Raw genomic sequence first — 17416 nt, forward strand, 5'->3', positions numbered from 1 at the left:
GTACCCAGAAAAGTCCGTCTCCAGATCAAGAAAAGCCTGCGGTCTCTAGTCGTAATCCCCTGAGCACACCTGGAAGAAGGGTCCCAAAGAGCGGAGCCCAAAATGACCACACACTTTTCCTTAGCCCGCCTGGTGCTGCAGAGGACTCTAGGTGATGTTATTCAGATTGTATCATGCTGTCCTGGCATGCTGGGATTTATAGTACAAAATCTGATTTCCACTAGGTTTGGAAGTTTTATAATAGACCCAACAGATAGGAACACCTTAATACTTCAAGTATGTTCCCCCAAAATCCAACTGGAGAAGGATAGAAACACCTTGAAACAGAAAAATAGACCAAACACAGACCCAGCAAAGTTGGACAGAAAGTTGTCAAATTTGTAGAGAGAAAACAAACGGTTTCCTAAGGGGCATTAGGGCACAAAACCCTTGTATTGTGAAAGAAATAAATTACCAACCCTTGCAAGGCCTGGGGAATAATGACCATAAATCCAAAAGTATAATCCCATGGTTTTTGAGATGTGAGATGCCTAATCCACACCACACCACACAAACACACACACACACAATTCTTCCCCAAGGCAAGAAATTAGCTATTTCAACCCCTGGGGTCCACACGGAAGGAGATCACTGACTCCAAAAACTGACTTCTGATTTCTACCCCCGACCATGGCATATATACACACACCCCACCACAACGCACATACTACATAGATATTTATAAAATTATCCACAAAATAAGGCTGCACCGATGCACAGACAGAGGTAAGACTATTATTAGCCAGTTTTGGTCTGGCTGTTGTTTTTGTTGAGGTTTGGTTTTTGAGGCAGGATCTTAATATATAACCTTCTACCATCTCATCCCTCAAATTCTGGGATTATATGCACGCTCCTACACACACCTGGCCTTTGGATGTGTTATTTTAAACTATCCTTAGGAAGAGTTATAACCTTGTACAACCACTTTAAATTCAAGAGGAATTAATTTATAAATTAATTTTTCGGAGCCACCTATGGCTGGCATGTCTGTTACTACACCAAACCTGGGTCAACGGGAAGGAAGTCTCGAGATCATTAGTCTCCTACAAGGTTGTGTTCTTTCAAATGTGACCTCCAACTAAGGAACAGGAAGAAATTCACTCTCCAAATGGAATTCAGTCGCTGCAACTATAGAAGAAGATTCAACCCCAACCCCTAAAATCACAATCACTTTTTTCCCCCTAGTTTTTTAAGACAGGGTTTCTCTGTAGCTTTGAAGCCTGTCCTGGAACTTGCTCTGAAGACTGGGTTGGCCTTGAACTCACAGAGATCCGCCTGCCTCTGCCTCCAGAGTGCTGGAATTAAAGGCACCACCAGCTCCATTATGTATTTATGTATGTGTCTGCACATTGGTGCAGGTCCACAAGTACACCACTAGAGGGCACCGGATCTCCCATAGGTGGAGTTACAGGGTCTTGTAGGCCAGTTGTCATAGGAACTGTGAACTGAACTTGGGTCCTCTGAAAGAGCAGCAAGAACTCTTAACCCATTGAACCATCTCTCCAACTCCAGAGTCACATCTTTTTGAAAATTGTTATATTCCTTTGTACATGTATGCTCATATATGCCAACACACATGGAGGTCAGAGGACAACTTGCAGGAGATGTGTCTCTCCTTCCACGGGTCACAAGGCTTGGCAGGACACTCCTTTACCTCCTGAGTTGTGTCCTGGGCCCTAGCACCACATCTTACAGATCTATTCCTATGCCAGCCTTCTACCTCGTTCCCCACACATAGTCTCCTAGCATACTTGTTGTTATTATTATTATTTGAGACAGAGTCTCAGGGAGCCCAGGGTGGTCTTGAGCTCACTGCATAGCCAAGGACGACCTTGAAATCCTGGTCCCCCTGTCTCTGCCTCCCAGGTGCTGGGATTACAGACATTCACCATCCATCCCCAGCTTGAGTAGTACGGAAGATTTAATTCAGGGTCTCAGGAGTGCTAGCCAAGCTACACTACACTCCTGGCCATGAGCTGATGGCTCTCCCAGGCAATATAGAGATGTTAGCCAGCCACACATAACGACAACACTGAGGAACTCAAGCAGATGTCTGGAGAGCCTTTATTTTGAGTTACAGAAGGGATACACTCCAATGGCTCCTGGACTCCATACAAGGGGACAAATCCTGGCAGTCTCACTTCCAGCGGCCTCCAACTCGACCCTTCCCAGCCCCCTTTCGACTGTCAGAGAAAAAGGTGGGGTCAGGAAGAGGCTCTAAGCCTCTGAGATAAGCTTAGCACAGCACCTTTAAAATTAAGGAAGTCCACCAAGACCTACCCCCACCCAAAGGAAAAAGAAAGCAGAGGCCACTCTGTGCGGTTTCTTTTTTTGCAGTACTGGGCAAATGGAGTCAGGGCCTCACAAGTTAAGCAAGCATGCTATACTGAGTCACATCCCCCCATCCCTCACTGGGGAATCCTAGGCAGGGGCTCCTCCTCTAAGACATACCCCCAATCCCTCACTGGGGGATTCTAGGCAGGGACTCTACCTCTAAGACACACCCCCAATCCCTCACTGGGGGATTCTAGGCAGGGACTCTACCTCTAAGACACACCCCCAATCCTTCACTGGGGGATTCTAGGCAGGGACTCTACCTCTAAGACACACCCCCAATCCCTCACTGGGGGATTCTAGGCAGGGGCTCCTTCTCTAAGACATACCCCCAATCCCTCACTGGGGATTCTAGGCAGGGGCTCTATCTCTAAGACATACCCCCAATCCCTCACTGGGGGATTCTAGGCAGGGGTTCTACCTTTGAGCGCCTCACTAGGGTAGAGACACTACCACTGAGCCATTGTCACATTGAGAACATCCCTTTTAGATAATCCCCAGTTAGTGGTTGGTGGCCATGTGGGAGTTGACTTTCTTGGGTTGGTTCAGAGAACTCATGCAAATTTATGAGTAAGGGGCTTCAGGGTGAAGGAAGAAGGGTGAGCTGAAGGTGGTGACATGCTACAGGACTCAGTGAGGCTGGAACAGCACAGAGAAAGGTTAGAGAAAGACAGAGACTGAGTGGGAAGCAGCAAGAAGCCTGAACGTGGTGGAACACATTAGTAATCTCTGCACTAAAGAGGATGAAGCAGGAGGATCACCTAGAGTCTAAGGACAACCTGGACTATATAGCAAGAATCTGACTTAAATTTAAAAAAAAAATCTAGGTATGATGGTTCTGTAATCCCTGTACTTGGGAAGTGGAGGCAGGCAAGAGTCAGGAGTTCAAGGACAGCCTCAACTACAAATAGAAATAGAGTCAAAGATCATTCCAGTTTACAGGAGACTTTGTCTTAATATCATGAAATAGAGAGAATAAAGAGGGTCAGGTAGTGGAGATACAGATGAAGAAGAAGGAAGAGGAGAAGGAGGAGAAAGAGGAAGAAGAGGAAGAAGAAGGAGGAGGAGGAGGAAGAAAAAGAAGAAGAAGAAGAAGAAGAAGAAGAAGAAGAAGAAGAAGAAGAAGAAGAAGAAGAAGAAGAAGAAGAAGAAGAAGAAGAAAAGGAAAAGAAGAAGAAGAAAGGGGGGTGTTGCTGAGATGGCTCAGCAGGCAAAGGTGCTTGCAGCCAAGCCTAGGATGAGTTTCATCTCTGGGACCCACACGATAGAAGGAGAAACCAATTTGTCGGAGTCATTCTCTGATCACACTTGCACCATGGCAGCGCTTGCACATGCACACACACGCTATGTGAATGTGATTCAAAAATGTGTAAAAGAATATATACTCAGGAAGAAAGAGATGGAGGGAGCAGAAATGGGAGGAGACTGAAACCTAAGAGATTATAAGGAGAAGTGAGAGACTGGAGTGCAGGCCAATAATCCCAGCATGCAGAGGCTAAAGCCAGAGGACCAGGAGATCAAGGCCAGCCTCAGCTACCTAGTGAGACTGGGCTACATGAAACTTTGCCTTAAAAATAAATAGACAGACCACCAACAACAAAAAATTCAGGAAGGGTGAACTATGTCAGTCACCCCCACATACCGCTGACTTGAGACATGAGGATCTGTTACAGATCCAAAAACAGCCTGGGCTACATAGTGAGCTCCAGGACAGCCTGGGCTACAAAGTGAGCTCCAGGACAGCCTGGGCTACAAAGTAAGACTTTGTCTTGAAATAATGGGCAAATTAAACAAACAAACAAACAAATAAATAAATAAACTCATGAGAACAGATACAGAAAGGATGTCTCAGGGAGTAAGAAACAAAGACATAAAGATGCCAAAAGGGCAGAGATGTGCAGAAGCCATAGAGGAGGGGAGGCAAGCAGGGAGGGAGCAGGCTAGGCCTTAGGTGGAGGCGGGGGGCAGCACTTACAATTTCTGGGCATGACTGATGCGGTTGTACAACACATTGATCTGTGGAACAGGAAACCAGGTTAGGAGTGGCTGCCCAACGGAAGCCCTGCCTGCTACCCCTGTCACCCAGCCTGGACCCCAGAAGAGCAGGTTCCACCTCGTATTTCTGTTGCTTCAATTTCTCCATCAGGTCAAACTTCTCTGACTCCAGCTGGTGGATCCATTCTGACAGCTCCTGGGCCTTCTCTCTAGCAGGATGAGAAAAAATGGGATGTGTGAGACTCAGGCTGTGTTCTGGGCCCAGAAATATTGAGACACCTACGGCAAGTCGCGCAGCAAGTCTTTGAGTTTGGTATAGTTGGTATATTGTGGAATATTACCTTAACTATGTAAAGGTGTGTTGCATTTGTTTATGCTACATTTGTTTACTTATATAAAGATGTGTTGCTTGGCTGCCTAAGGCACTTGATTGGTCTAATAAAAAGCTGAACAGCCATTAACTAAGCAATAGAGGAATACACAGGCTGGCAAGCAGAGAGAATAAGTACAAGAAAGAATCTAGGATGGATGGAGGGAGAACAAGGGAGAAAAGAGGGAGATGCCTGGACCGAACCAGCCAGCCTACCAGCGAGCCTGCCAGCTAGCCACCAGACAGCCAGACATGGAGTAGGCCAAACATAGGTGAAGAGAAACAGATTAACTTAAGTTATAAGAACTAGTGGGACAAGCATACACTAAGGCTGAGCATTCATAACTAATGTTAAGTCTCCGTGTCATGATTTGGGAGCTGCCCCTGAGTGCTGGGATTAAAGACATGCGCAATTACTACCTAGTTATTTGGTTTTATTTATCACTTATATATTATTTATTGTGTGTGTTTGGTTTTGACTTCTGAGACAAGGTCTGCTGTGGAACAATTCTTTTCTACACTATGAATATGTATTACTCTCATTGGTTAATAAAAAGCTGACAGGCCAGTAGCAGGACAGGAAGTCAGGCAGAAAAGCCAAACTGAGAATGATGGGAAGAAGAAGAGCAGAGTCAGAGACACCGGCCAGTCGCCAGGCAAGAAGCACATGTAGAAAATGAGGAAATGCGAGGCTGTGGATTCATTCTAGGTTAAGAAAAATCAGGTTTGATCAAGGAAGACCCCTGAAAAATCTCCGATGGGAACGGAGGGTCCAGGTGATCCATTTCAGCCTGCCTCTGTGGCAGTTTCCTCTGAGTTCTGCATCCAGAACAGCTCCAAGGATGCTGACTGAGATGGTCCAGCTGCAAGAATACTCCAGTCAGGACTTGACCACAATCCTAAATTTTCTGAGGATCCCCCAAAGATTACCAGTGCACCCAATCAACAGGAAGTAGTCTAGAGAACTATGTTCACATTCCCAAAATTAAATTATGAATGTTTGTCATCATTTAGGAGGGTTGGTTACAAGTTGTTATAGATAATGGTCAGAAAAAAAAAAGCTAAACAAAGGAGATTAGATTCAGGGATCTTGTTCTGAAAAGAAAAAGAGGGGATTATAGAAATGATAGGATAAAAGGCTAAATTATTGAATCTACTTTAATCTAAAAAACAACTATTAATCTTACATATTTTATATTGTTATGGAGTTTGGTTTATTGGCATAAATTTAAAGTTAATTTTGTTATACTGTATGTATGTTTCTACTTCTGTTTATACAACTCATTTAAAAATGTAATATATAATTAAGAAATACAGATTATTAGTTGGTGTAGGGGGTCTTCTTTCTATGTATTGCTTTCATTGGTTGAATAAAGAAACCTGCCTTGGCCTTTTGATAGGGCAGTCCTTAGATGGGCGTGGTAGACAGAAAGCAGGGTCAGGGAGAGCCACCATGGAGTCAGCCGCCAGGTGAGACATGCTAAATCTTTCCCGGTAAACCACAACCTTGTGGTGACATACAGATGATTAGAAATGGGTTGAATCAAGATGTGAGAGTTAGCCAATAAGAGGCTAGAACTAATGAGCCAGGCAGTGTTTAAATGAATACAGTTTCTGTATAATTATTTCAGGGCTAAGCTATCCAGGAGACAGGAATACAGCCCACTCCTTTTACTACAATTAGTCATCTATAATAGTCACACATATCTACCAAACTTATGGTCATGTTAATTAGTTAAGTTTTCTAGATATACAGAGATATATTAAAGTTAGATATATTTCAAAGTATGCCTACAGAGTATGGCATTTAAAATGTTTTAAGAGCTTAGACTTTCTCAACAGTGAGACACATCTGCTCCTGGCAGCACCAATTAACTCAAAGAGGATGATGGGCATCAAAGAAACTCCGTATGGAGTTTGCTTTCTTTGTGGCAAAATCTACCTATGTGGGCAAATAAACTGCCCTTGCCTCAATAAATGACAATATACTGTCCAAACTGGACCACAAGGGTGCAAGAAAGGCAACTGCCAAACTTTGCCAAGACACAGCAGAACAGTCCTTCAGCATCTCCTGCTTCTGAAAAATGTCTGTCAGACATTCTAGGCTTATGGGTCAAAGATGGATGCCCCAACATTATAGAAGAATTTGGGTGACTGTCCGGGCAGCAAAAGGTCTGTGTAGTTAGGTAACATTTCACCCTTCTGGGATCTTTGATGGAGTTGAAGACTAGATAGTTAATAGCTTTCCTTAGTTCTGACAAAAGTTAAATTAGATGCAAAACTTTAGACTCACTAAGATAAGATAATTAAGTATTTTCTCTAATTCTGCCAAATACAAATAGATTGGATATTGTTACTGTAATTCTTACTTAATGACTGTTTTTGTTGTATATAGCTTTACTATATTAAGGTTAAAACCTTCCTTTTTAATTAGGCAAAAAGAGTGAAATGGTGTGGAACAATCCTTTTCTATATTATGCATGTGCAATACTCTCATTGGTTAATAAAAGCTGACAGGCTGGCAGCTGGGCAGGAAGTTAGGTGAGAATGAAGGGAAGAAGGAGGCCAGAGTTAGCAGAGATGCCAACAAGCCGCCCAGGAAGCAAGACTTGCACACATGAGCCACAAGGCAATACATAGATAATAAAAATGGGTAATAAGCCTGAGCTATCAGCTGAGCATTTATAACTCCTACTCAGCCTCTGAGTTGGTTATTGGGATTGGGCAGTTGGGACAGGAAACATCCAATTACAAAGGTCTCATGTAACGGAAGCCTAGCCTCCTACTCAATATATAGGAGAGGATGACCCTGAACTTCTGATCCCCCTGCCTCCACCTCCTTAATGTTAGGATTGTACCTAAATGAGGGAGAGGGCACTATGTATGCCCGACTCTACAGGCCATGCCAGCCACAGGATAGTTTGCATCTGAGTGACACTTCAACCAGAGAAAGCAGAGGTGGCCCAGAAAAAGAACGTCCCTTGCTTGGAGTAGCACAGCACCAAGGCACAGACTCAGAGTGTTGCACATGGAAGCCCTACATGAGCCACAAGCACCTACCGGAGCTGGTCCTCCCCCATGTAGTCAATGTCCAAGGGCTTTTTCCTCTCAGACAAAATCCTGAGCTTCATCTCCCGGCCAGTCTGCCGCTTCCCACGTTTCTGTTCTGCCTGGAAAGGGAGGAAACTCAAGCCAGGGATGAATCTGGATGTTAAAATCCACTCAGAGGGGGGCTGGCTTCTCTTCCAGCGGTCCTGAGTTCAATTCCCAGTATCCACTCAGAGGGGGGCTGGCTGCTCTTCCAGCGGTCCTGAGTTCAATTCCCAGTATCCACTCAGAGGGGGGCTGGCTGCTCTTCCAGCGGTCCTGAGTTCAATTCCCAGTACCCACATGGCAGCTCACAACTGTCTGTAACTCTAGTTCCAGGGCATTTGACTCTCACACCAATGAACATAAAATAATAATAATAATAAATTAAAAAAATAATTTAAAAAAATCCCGAGATCATGGCTAGTGCCTCCAACAGCTGCTCCAGCCCTCCTCCCCCAGACCCAAGGGCCCAGGTCTCAACCCTCCTCCCCCAGACTCAAAGGCCCAGGCTCCCTGCCTCCTCCCTCAGACACAGGAGCACAGGCCCCATTCTTCCCAAGGGGACAAAGACATTCAGCAGCTGGTCACATGTTGTCTAAAGTGACAGCTGCCCCTACACAGGACCTAGGCTCAGTTGTCTTCTTCAGGACCAGCACTCCGAAGCTTCCCCTCCCTTCCCTCTTGTACACACAGACCCCAGGCTTGCACAGGCTAGACTCACCTTGACCAGGTAGCCCCCAAAATGAGCCCCCATGTTGGACAGAACCTTCTTCTTTTTGGCGTCGTCCTCTGCTCGCTTCTTCGCTTCCTCCTCCTCCTTCCGCATCTTCTCTTCCTGTGAAAACAGAGCGGTTCCCTCCGTGAGGGAGGAAGACACCAGCTGGGTAGTGGATGGCTCAGCTCCATACTGAGTGAAGACACGGCCATGGAGGAGTCCACTCCTTAACGTGATATGCCCCCATTTTTCTCCCGGAGACGAGCCCTCCAAGTCACAGAACCCTCCCGCCTCAGCTTCTCCAGGGCTGGGATCATAGGTCTAGGCCCAACACACCCGACTAACCCCAGACTTTGTGCTATGGTTTGAGTCTCTTGATCCAGCCATGCCTGAAGCTGGACCAGAAGTAGACTTTTATTAATATGCAGTTTGTCCTTTCATTAGAAAAGCCTTATGTGATACATTACAGGGACTTTCTGAGACCCGCAGAGAATATCAAAAGTGGGAAAGAAGGTATTCTTCTCTAGCGAAGGAACTGACACCTACCGCCAGCTTGGCCTGCCGCTCTCGCTCCTTTTCGGTTCTGAATCGCTGCTGCTCAGCTCTCTCTGCACGACGCCTCTCCTGGGGGTGGAAGGGAGAAAGATGGGGAAGGAGGATCGGAGGCTAGCCTCTCCCCCAAGTTATCCCTCCCTCCACCACTAGGCAGCAAGAGAAATAAGTGTGGTTTCTTTTTTTTTTTTTTTTAATTTCCTTTTTTTGAAATAGTCTCAGATAGCCCAGGCTGGTCTCAAACTTGTGGCAATCTGCCTGCCTTGGCCACCTAAGTGCACGCCTGGCAGAAATACACATTGGAGTGCAACCACCCGGTGCCCCCACTGTTTCTCCCAGAGACCGCAAAGCACTTCACGGAGGAAGGGAAGAGGAGAGACAGAAGGACCCGACCTCCCAGGCCTCCCTGGCCTCCCAGGCTCACGATGCGATCTTTCAGCGCAATGAGCTCCTCCTCCTCCTTTTTTCGCTGCTCGAAGTGCACGTCAATGAGAGTCTGCAGTTCCAGCAAGTCTTTCTCCATGCGCTTCCGGTGGATGTCCTGCAGAGAGAGCCCGTGAGGCCGCGGGACCAGGCCCTAGAGCCGAACCCTTTTCAGCCCCAGGGGATAATTGACAGCCTGCAGGGACGGATTCCAGCAGACGTCAGCAAAGCATTCTTTGCTGACAACAGGGCACCGATCCAGGCATTTTAAGAACGCAGCAGAGAGACGCGAGCAGAATGGGCTTAAGGCGCCAAAGAACCAGCAAGTACGCCTGGGGTAGGACAGCTGTCACTTACATCAAAGTCCACACGCTCCCCTTCTGGAATCTTCGGGGGGATCAAAGGAGGTACCACTGGACGACTGTGTGGACAGAAGTGGACAGAGATCATCCACAGGCTGGCCTCCCTCACCCACCCACCTCACAACACGTCGAAGTGACAGCTGCCCCCAAGTCTGTGTGGAGACCACAGTCAGAAAAATACAGTTTGAATATGTTGGGTTTAATAAAACATGTAAGACTGTTTGTTTTGCCTGTTTGGACATACTTATAAAAGTGGGCAGGGCCTAGTGGCACAAATCTGCCATTCGATCGACTTGGGAATCAGAGGCAAATCAGGGCCTGCCTGGTCTAGAAGAAAGCTGAGGCCACCCTTGGAAACTTGCGAGACCCAGCCTCAAAGTAAAAAGTAAAAACAGGACTGGGAATGTGACTCAGGAGTCGAGCACCTGCCTAGAATCCCCAATGAGGGGCTGTGAATGTGGCTCAAGATGGAGTATGTGGCTCAAACATGCAAGGCCATAGGTTGAGTCCTCTGCATTAAAAAGGCAGGGATAGCCCGGCAGTGGTGGTGCACGCCTTTAATCCCAGCACTCGGGAGGCAGAGACAGGTGGATTTCTGTGAGTTCGAGGCCAGCCTGACCTACAGAGCTAGTGCCAGGACAGCTATGGTTGTTACACAGAGAAACTCTGTCTCAAAAAACAAAAAACACCCCCCCCAAAAAAGGGGGCGGGAGCTCAGCAATAAAAGGCCAAGGGCCAAGCCTGATGATCTGAGTTCCATTCCTGGGGACCCACATGGCAGAATGAGAGAACTGAGCCCCAGAAGTCATCTTCAGAACTCCACACTTGAGCCATGCACACACACCTTCATGCTCACACACACTCACAAAATAAATAATAAAATGTTTTAAAGCTTAACATGTATGCGTTCGTATAATTTTTTGTACATGCTCCCAGACACTCCATTTTCCTTTTAAATGTTTTTCTCTAATTGTACGTGTAAGGGTTCTCTGCCTGCAGTCTGTGCAGCCTGTGTGTGGCCAAGCGCCCACAAAGGCCAGAAGAAAGCGTCGGATCCCTTGGAACTCGAGTTACATGGGTGCTGGGAACTGAACCCAGGTCCTCTGGAAGAGCAGTCAGTGCTCTTAAACCCTGAGCCATCTCTCCAGTTCCTAAAATTGTATTTCAAGGGTAAAGATGAAGCCCAAGGCTCATGAATACTAAGTTCTATAAACTTCTCTAAGTAACTTACGGTTCCCCCAGCTGTGTTAATGTCCTGTTACTAGCTGTTTAACAGCAAGAGTGCACGACTGTAACAAGAAACACATCTGCATGTTCAGAACACCTACAGTTTCTTTTAATAGCTGTGATTTGAGATTGACAAAACCCTCAGACATCAAAGCTGAAATTTCCAGCGCTACTGTATTGAGCATGCAGAGACACTGCGCGGCTCACACTCTTTCCCGGGTGCAGCGACACTGCGCGGCTCACACTCTTTCCCTGGTGCAGCGACACTGCGCAGTTCACACTCTCTCCCTGGTGCAGCGACACTGCGCAGCTCACACTCTTTCCAGGGTGCAGTGATAGTGCCCAGCTCAAACTCTTTCCCGGGTGCAGCGACAGTGCGCAGCTCACACTCTCTCCCTGGTGCAGCGACACTGAGCAGCTTACACTCTTTCCTGGGTGCAGCGACAGTGCGCAGCTCACACTCTCTCCCTGGTGCAGCGACACTGAGCAGCTTACACTCTTTCCCGGGTGCAGCGACAGTGTGCGGCTCACACTCTTTCCAAAGACTCAGGTTAACGAACACTTCCTGAACAATTCATTTGTCACCACACTCCATGCCTTGGTAGGGTTCATTCTCTTGCCGGAAGTGGTGGTGTCTCTATTGTTCATTTGCTGTCTCTGCCAGAAACCCTCAGAAACTGCCCTCACCTCCTCCCTGCCTTCCCCGGAGCTCTCTAATCCCTTCACTCTACTCCCTTGACCTGGAATCTTCGGGGTTGTGTTCCTTCATCTAAAGCTTGGTCCTAACATCACCACCCCAGGCCTCCTCTCAGCTCAGTAAGCTTCCACTGCAGGCACTGGCCTCCCTGGCTTAGCCATAGTCTCAGAATGACCTGGTTCTGCATCCAGACTGGAAGAGATCCACTCAACTTTGCCTGTAAGACATGGCTTTCCTTGCCTACAATGTACCCAATACCTTCTTTGACTAGCAAGGTCTCCAACCATCAGGATCTATAAGTCATCTCCCTCAGGAAATCTTCCTTGATTGGCCTGAAGTGTCACAGGCTCCCTTGAATGCCGTTCTAGAACTTGGCTCTTATGATAGCAGACCTGTTTCACAACGCAGGGAAGTCCTTAATAAGAGTTAAGGTTGTCTGTTTCAGCCGGGCGGTAGTGGCGCACGCCTTTAATCCCAGCACTCGGGAGGCAGAGGCAGGCGGATCTCTGTGAGTTCGAGGCCAGCCTGGTCTACAAGAGCTAGTTCCAGGACAGGCTCCAAAACCACAAAGAAACCCTGTCTCAAAAAACAAAAACAAAAACAAAAAAACAAAAAAAAAGGTTGTCTGTTTCAAGTCCTCATTTCTCTGCTCTTCAGGTGCCCTGTCTCTGCAGATGAAGGAGCATGGGAGGACCCGCTTGTGACCCATGCCCACCCTGTAGCATCTCACCTGGGTTTGGGGCGCTCTTCTTCTGGTGGCAATGGGGGAATAAAAAAAGATAATTAGAAATAGTTGAGTGTAGAGCGTGGCACCCCTAAGAGAGAACCCAAGGAAGATCTGAGAGTCCAGTTCTGGGGAACGGCCATTAAGAGAGGAAAGGGGTGTCAAGGTGGCCAAGAGGGAGGAAGAGGGTCACTCGCATCAGATATACATTCTGCCCTATGTGGAGACACCCAGTCCTCAACTTCTGGAAACCCAAGAGACCAAACTCCTGACTGTCTACAATTATTTCATCCCCTGTATCCTGCCTTCCCCATCCTGCCCAGCAGTGGAGGGGACCCCATCTCTTCATTCAGGGACCCCCCAGACCTCTGTCCCCAGTCCCCTATTCCTTTGGAACACAGCCACCCCCCTTAATAGTACTCTAAAGTTCAAGTTCCTCTCAGCTCATGCCTGTAATCTTAGCCTCTTGGGAGGCTGAGGCAGGAGGATTGCTATGAGTTCAAGGCCAACATATATGCTACATATGCAGTTTCAGGCCAACTTGAGCTAAAAAATAAAATTAAAAAAACTGAGCGTGGTGGTGAACACCTGTTATCCCAGTGCTCGAGAGGCTAAAGTTGCTGCAAGTTCGAGGCCAGCCCAGGCTACATAAGACCCTGTCTCCAAAACCAAACAAATAAAACACAATGTAAGGAAAAAAAAAAAACCTTCAGATCCCAACCTTCGAATGTATATAGGGATCAAATATAACAAAGAGGGTCGGGAGCCAAAAGGAGAGGCGATGGGGCACTTCTCTAACAACACTCAACTTTCTCTACTAAGTTTTCATCCCAAGATTGGAATGAAAGCTTGTTACAACAGTCCCTTTAATGAAGGGAAAAGGTTTAAAGACACGCAAGGCAATTTTCCTTCATGGCCACCAGAGAGCGCAGAGCCCTAGAGGCTTAAAGGATCAGGCTGGGCCAGGCAGGTTATCCAGGAGTGGATGGGGTGATAGTGGATGGCGCACCTGATGATGTCGGGGTCCCCAGACAACCCGAATCAATCCCAGGAAGCGAAGAAGCTATGGTTACCTCGCTCTGCCACCGGCTCCGGTTCCTCGGGGGCTGGGAGAAGCGAGGATTGGGAGGTGCAGGGAAAGGAAGCCACACAGTAGCATAGAGGAATGGGGAGAGAAGCGAGATGCAGTTAAAGAATGGACCCAGGATCCTCCAGCCCAGCACAACGTTCTTTGCCCCTCCCCACCCCACCCCCACACCCAGGCCTCCTGTGGGATTCAGGCCTCACCTTCCTCCTCCTCCACCGCCTCCTCATCTGGAAGGAGTGGGGACACACAAAGAAGATATTAGATCCGGGATAAGGAGCATCAAGTGTGTACCAGAGACTCATGGGGTAGCCCCAGCCCTCGCTCCTCAGACCCAGGAGCGTCCCAGCCTCCATCAGGTCTGGGGTCTAAACCCAAGTCCTGGGTAAGAGGAGAGTGGGTTAACAAGATGGCATTCGTGTCCCAGCTGCAAGTGCAAGAGGAACCATTCCCACCTGTTGTCAGGGGTTTCCTGGGAGCAGCTTCAGAACATCCCACCCGCTCCATATTTCCCCCGCTGCCACACTTCCCCCTCAAGGAGCCGGCTTCTTCGTGCTTCCTCCACCGCCTCAAGTCCTCTCCCCACTTACCTTCTGCCTGCTCCCTAGAAACATGGACAAGGAAGGAGGGGGAGAGAGGGGACAGTTAGACATCTTGGAATGATCTCTCCTCATCTCAAGCCCCCAACCCTGCCAGAGGCCATCACTCACTCCTCGTAATCTTGTTCTTCCGTGTCTGACATTCTGGAGTGACCTACAGAACAGAGAAGAGAGGCTGAGTAGGATAGGGTCCCCAAGGGAAGAGGGCTGGTCCCTGGACTCCTGGGGCTGAGGGAGGTGCGATGGGGTCTGGACCTCTGGATCAGAGCAGGGAAGGCTAGCATCCAGCATTCCAGCTCATGGAAGCCAGGCCCCAGTCCTATACCGAGCCTGCCTACCCTGCCCCCTCTCCCAGCTGTCTTCTTTTGTCCTGTGACAGGTTCATGGAAACCTGATCCCTGAAGGGATTAGGAGATATTGGAAAAGGGACAGGATTTGAAGACAATAGCTGCCCCACCCCTAGTGCTATTTTGGGGGAATGTCACAGACAGAGAAACAGAGGACATTTCCCAATAAGGAACTGGAGAAGTGGGGCGTCCCCCACCACTGCGCCTCTCCTACCACAGCCCCTTGCTCACCTAACATTCCTCCTGTGTCTGTTTTCCTTCCGCCTAAATTCTGCTCAGGGATGTGTGTGCATCCATCAAAAGCAGCTTCAGCCTGATCTCCTAAAGACCACAACTCCCTCCCCCAAATTCTGTTCCTCCAGGCCTGAAAGTCCCCACGTTGAGACCTTCAGAGGTTGGTACCCACAGATTCTGAGATCCAAGTCCTGTGCCCTTGTTATGTGAGACCAAGAAATCTTAGTATCTTAGTATCTCTAGATTATCAGGTACCCAGTTCATACGAGCACATGTGTGGGCCCTTACATTCCAAGACCAACAAGATTGGGGAGGGGGGTGTTGAGACAGGGTCTCAAATAACACAAGCTAGCCTTGAACTCACTATGTAGCCAAGGATGCCCTTGAATTCCTGATTCTTCTGCCTCCCTGAATGCCAGATCACAGCCTGCACCTGTCTGAACCCCAGATATAAGACCTCAGGGTATAAGACCGTCAAATAAAACCTGACACCCAAACCCAGAAGTCCCATCTGCAGCACCCGGGATTACAGTTTCACCTTTCCAAATAGTCTGTTTCTTTCCTCAGGCTGGCCCCAAACTAAAAATCCTCCTGCTTCAATCTTTTGAGTATTGGGACTTCTGACCTGTACCAGAGACCTCAGGCCCAAGTCCTTCCCCAGTTCCTCATACCTCAAGATTTCCCAAACCTTAATACAGGAGCCATTTGCCCTTCAAGCACAGATTCTGTGGTTCCTCCAGCCTCTGAGACCTCCACATTTCTTTGAGACAATTTTACTGGGTAACCCTGAACTCTCTTTGTAAACCAGCCTAGATTTGTGCTCATAGAGATCCACATACCTCTGTCTTCCAAATGCATCCTCCACCATGTTAAGAAGAGCACCCCCAGAATCCATAACCCACAAATCTACCCCTCCACCCTTGCCATTCCAAGTCCTCCCAAAGGCTCAGGCTTAGCTTGGTTGCTGCTGCCTACAATCTCAACACTAAGGTAGCGGAATGATTGCTGTAAACTCAAGGCCAGCCTAGGCTACAGAATGAGACTGTCTCAAAGCAGGAGGAAGGGAAGAGGAGGAGAAGGAGGAGGAGAAGGGGGGAGATTCTGACCTCACTTTCACACCTGGTCCCCACTCTTATCCTGCCCACCCCCAAAGACATCTGTGTGAAGAACTGAGAGCCCAGTTACCTAAGGCTGGGTCCACTGGTGCAGAGGGGATCTGATGCTTCTGAGGACAGGGACGCACCCCTGGGTTTATAGCTGGATGCTCAGCCCCGCCCCTGGGTTGGAGGAGGGGGCTAGGATTCCTCTGTCCAAACACCATCCCCCATGCTCAGAGCCTGTCCTGCCCTCTCTGGCTCCAGTTTTGGGGTCCAACCCCTGCCATCTGCTTCAAGGTTCCTGTTGGATTCAGTCAACAATGCCCTAGATTCCAGGCTGGGTCAGGCACCTCACAAGCTCTCTTAGGACACCCAGAAATATTCTGGGCTTTGGAGTCCCCATGAATGGAAACAGTATAGGGAAAAGGGCTTAATGGCAAAGGGGGTCTGAGCAAGGATTCCTGCTTTTTTCTCTACTTGGCTTTTCTCTAACTTCTCCTCTAGCCCTGTCTGGATGTTTCTCTCTCTCTCTCTCTCTCTCTCTCTCTCTCTCTCTCTCTCTCTCTCGCTCGCTCGCTCTCTGTGTGTGTGTGTGTTTCTGTTCCTCCATCTCTACCCTCTCTGACTCAGTCCAACTGTCTCCCGTCCCCACCCCCAGTCAGTCCTTTGTCTGCCACCGGGATTCCACCACGGTGACAACAGGCTGCTAAAGCTGGGAAGCAGGTGTGGGGAGGAGGGGGAGGATGGGGTGTCAGGCCCGAGAGCCCTCACCCTCCCAGCCCCTGCTCTTTCCATCTGACACAGATCTTTTTTAGTATCCTCCAGCCCTCCCCTTCTCAGCCAAGCCATGACCTTGAACTCTAGGGAATCCATGGCCGCCCTGAAAGTGTGTTCTCCATGCCTCAAACTGCATCTTTGGGTTTATTTCTGCGGGTGTTGGGGGCTCTCTCTTCCCTTCTCGGGTTTGGGCTCTCTTTGCGCTCTCTCTCTCTCTCCCCTGTCTGAACTGCTGTGACATTCTGCATTTTTTGTTTTGTTTCGCGGGCAGGGGGTGAGGAAAGATTTGAGGTTTCATGTGGCCCATGCCAGCCTCAAACTCATCTATGTGGCTAAGGGTAGCTGGAACTCCTGATCCTTTGGTCCTACACTTCGGCAGTGCTGGGGTTAACACAGTTTCTCCATGTTTTGGTCCATATGTGTTCCTGGGGTGTCTGTATGTAGTCACCTGCAGCTCAGCTCTGCTTCTTCTTTGCTTTTCTTTTTTTTTTTTTCTTTTGGTTTGGTTTTCTTTTTTTTTTTTTTACAGAGAAAGGCATTTAATTGGGGTTTGCTTATAGTCTCAGGAGGTTAGTCCATGACCATCACAGCAGGGATTGTGGTAGCAGACAGGCCGTCACAACTCAGGAGCAGTAACTGAGAGCTCACATCTGATCTTTCAACACATCGCAGTGCCTTGATCTGTCTTTTCTGTCGCCTTGACAAAATACTTGGTAATGTGTAAAAACTGGGTTTTGTTTAGTCCATGGC

The 17416-nt window shown here is 48.2% G+C and overlaps 1 protein-coding gene and 1 long non-coding RNA gene across 2 annotated transcripts; both read right to left on the reverse strand.

The window, feature by feature from the left end:
* Positions 1 to 2092: 2092 nt before the first annotated feature.
* On the reverse strand, positions 2093 to 14119 carry Tnnt1 (troponin T1, slow skeletal type). The gene is made up of 12 exons (XM_057760419.1): positions 14068 to 14119; positions 13816 to 13842; positions 13602 to 13634; positions 12535 to 12556; positions 9876 to 9939; positions 9520 to 9636; positions 9090 to 9167; positions 8550 to 8663; positions 7799 to 7908; positions 4487 to 4577; positions 4349 to 4389; positions 2093 to 2222 (listed from the first exon to the last, which is right to left on the reverse strand). Exons 1-12 carry the CDS (start codon positions 14117 to 14119, stop codon positions 2177 to 2179), a joined length of 795 nt encoding a protein of 264 aa, XP_057616402.1. The 3' UTR covers positions 2093 to 2176.
* An 83-nt stretch (positions 14120 to 14202) lies between these two features.
* On the reverse strand, positions 14203 to 16011 carry LOC130867197 (uncharacterized). The gene is made up of 3 exons (XR_009056441.1): positions 15978 to 16011; positions 14323 to 14365; positions 14203 to 14216 (listed from the first exon to the last, which is right to left on the reverse strand). It is a non-coding gene; the product is annotated as an uncharacterized LOC130867197 (long non-coding RNA).
* Between the last annotated feature and the right edge of the window lie 1405 nt (positions 16012 to 17416).

The sequence above is a fragment of the Chionomys nivalis genome, chromosome 2, assembly GCF_950005125.1.
Source record: "Chionomys nivalis chromosome 2, mChiNiv1.1, whole genome shotgun sequence".
NCBI classification, from domain to species: domain Eukaryota; kingdom Metazoa; phylum Chordata; class Mammalia; order Rodentia; family Cricetidae; genus Chionomys; species Chionomys nivalis.

Excerpts from the sequence above, each read along its gene's own strand:
- Tnnt1 (XM_057760419.1), bottom strand. The coding sequence starts at position 14,119 with ATGGAGCGGGTGGGATGTTCTGAAGCTGCTCCCAGGAAACCCCTGACA. Across the intron at positions 13,635-13,815 it reads GGCGGTGGAGGAGGAGGAAG|CCCCCGAGGAACCGGAGCCG; the intron begins GTGAGGCCTGAA and ends CGCTTCTCCCAG. Across the intron at positions 4,390-4,486 it reads TGAAGCAACAGAAATACGAG|ATCAATGTGTTGTACAACCG; the intron begins GTGGAACCTGCT and ends CCTGTTCCACAG.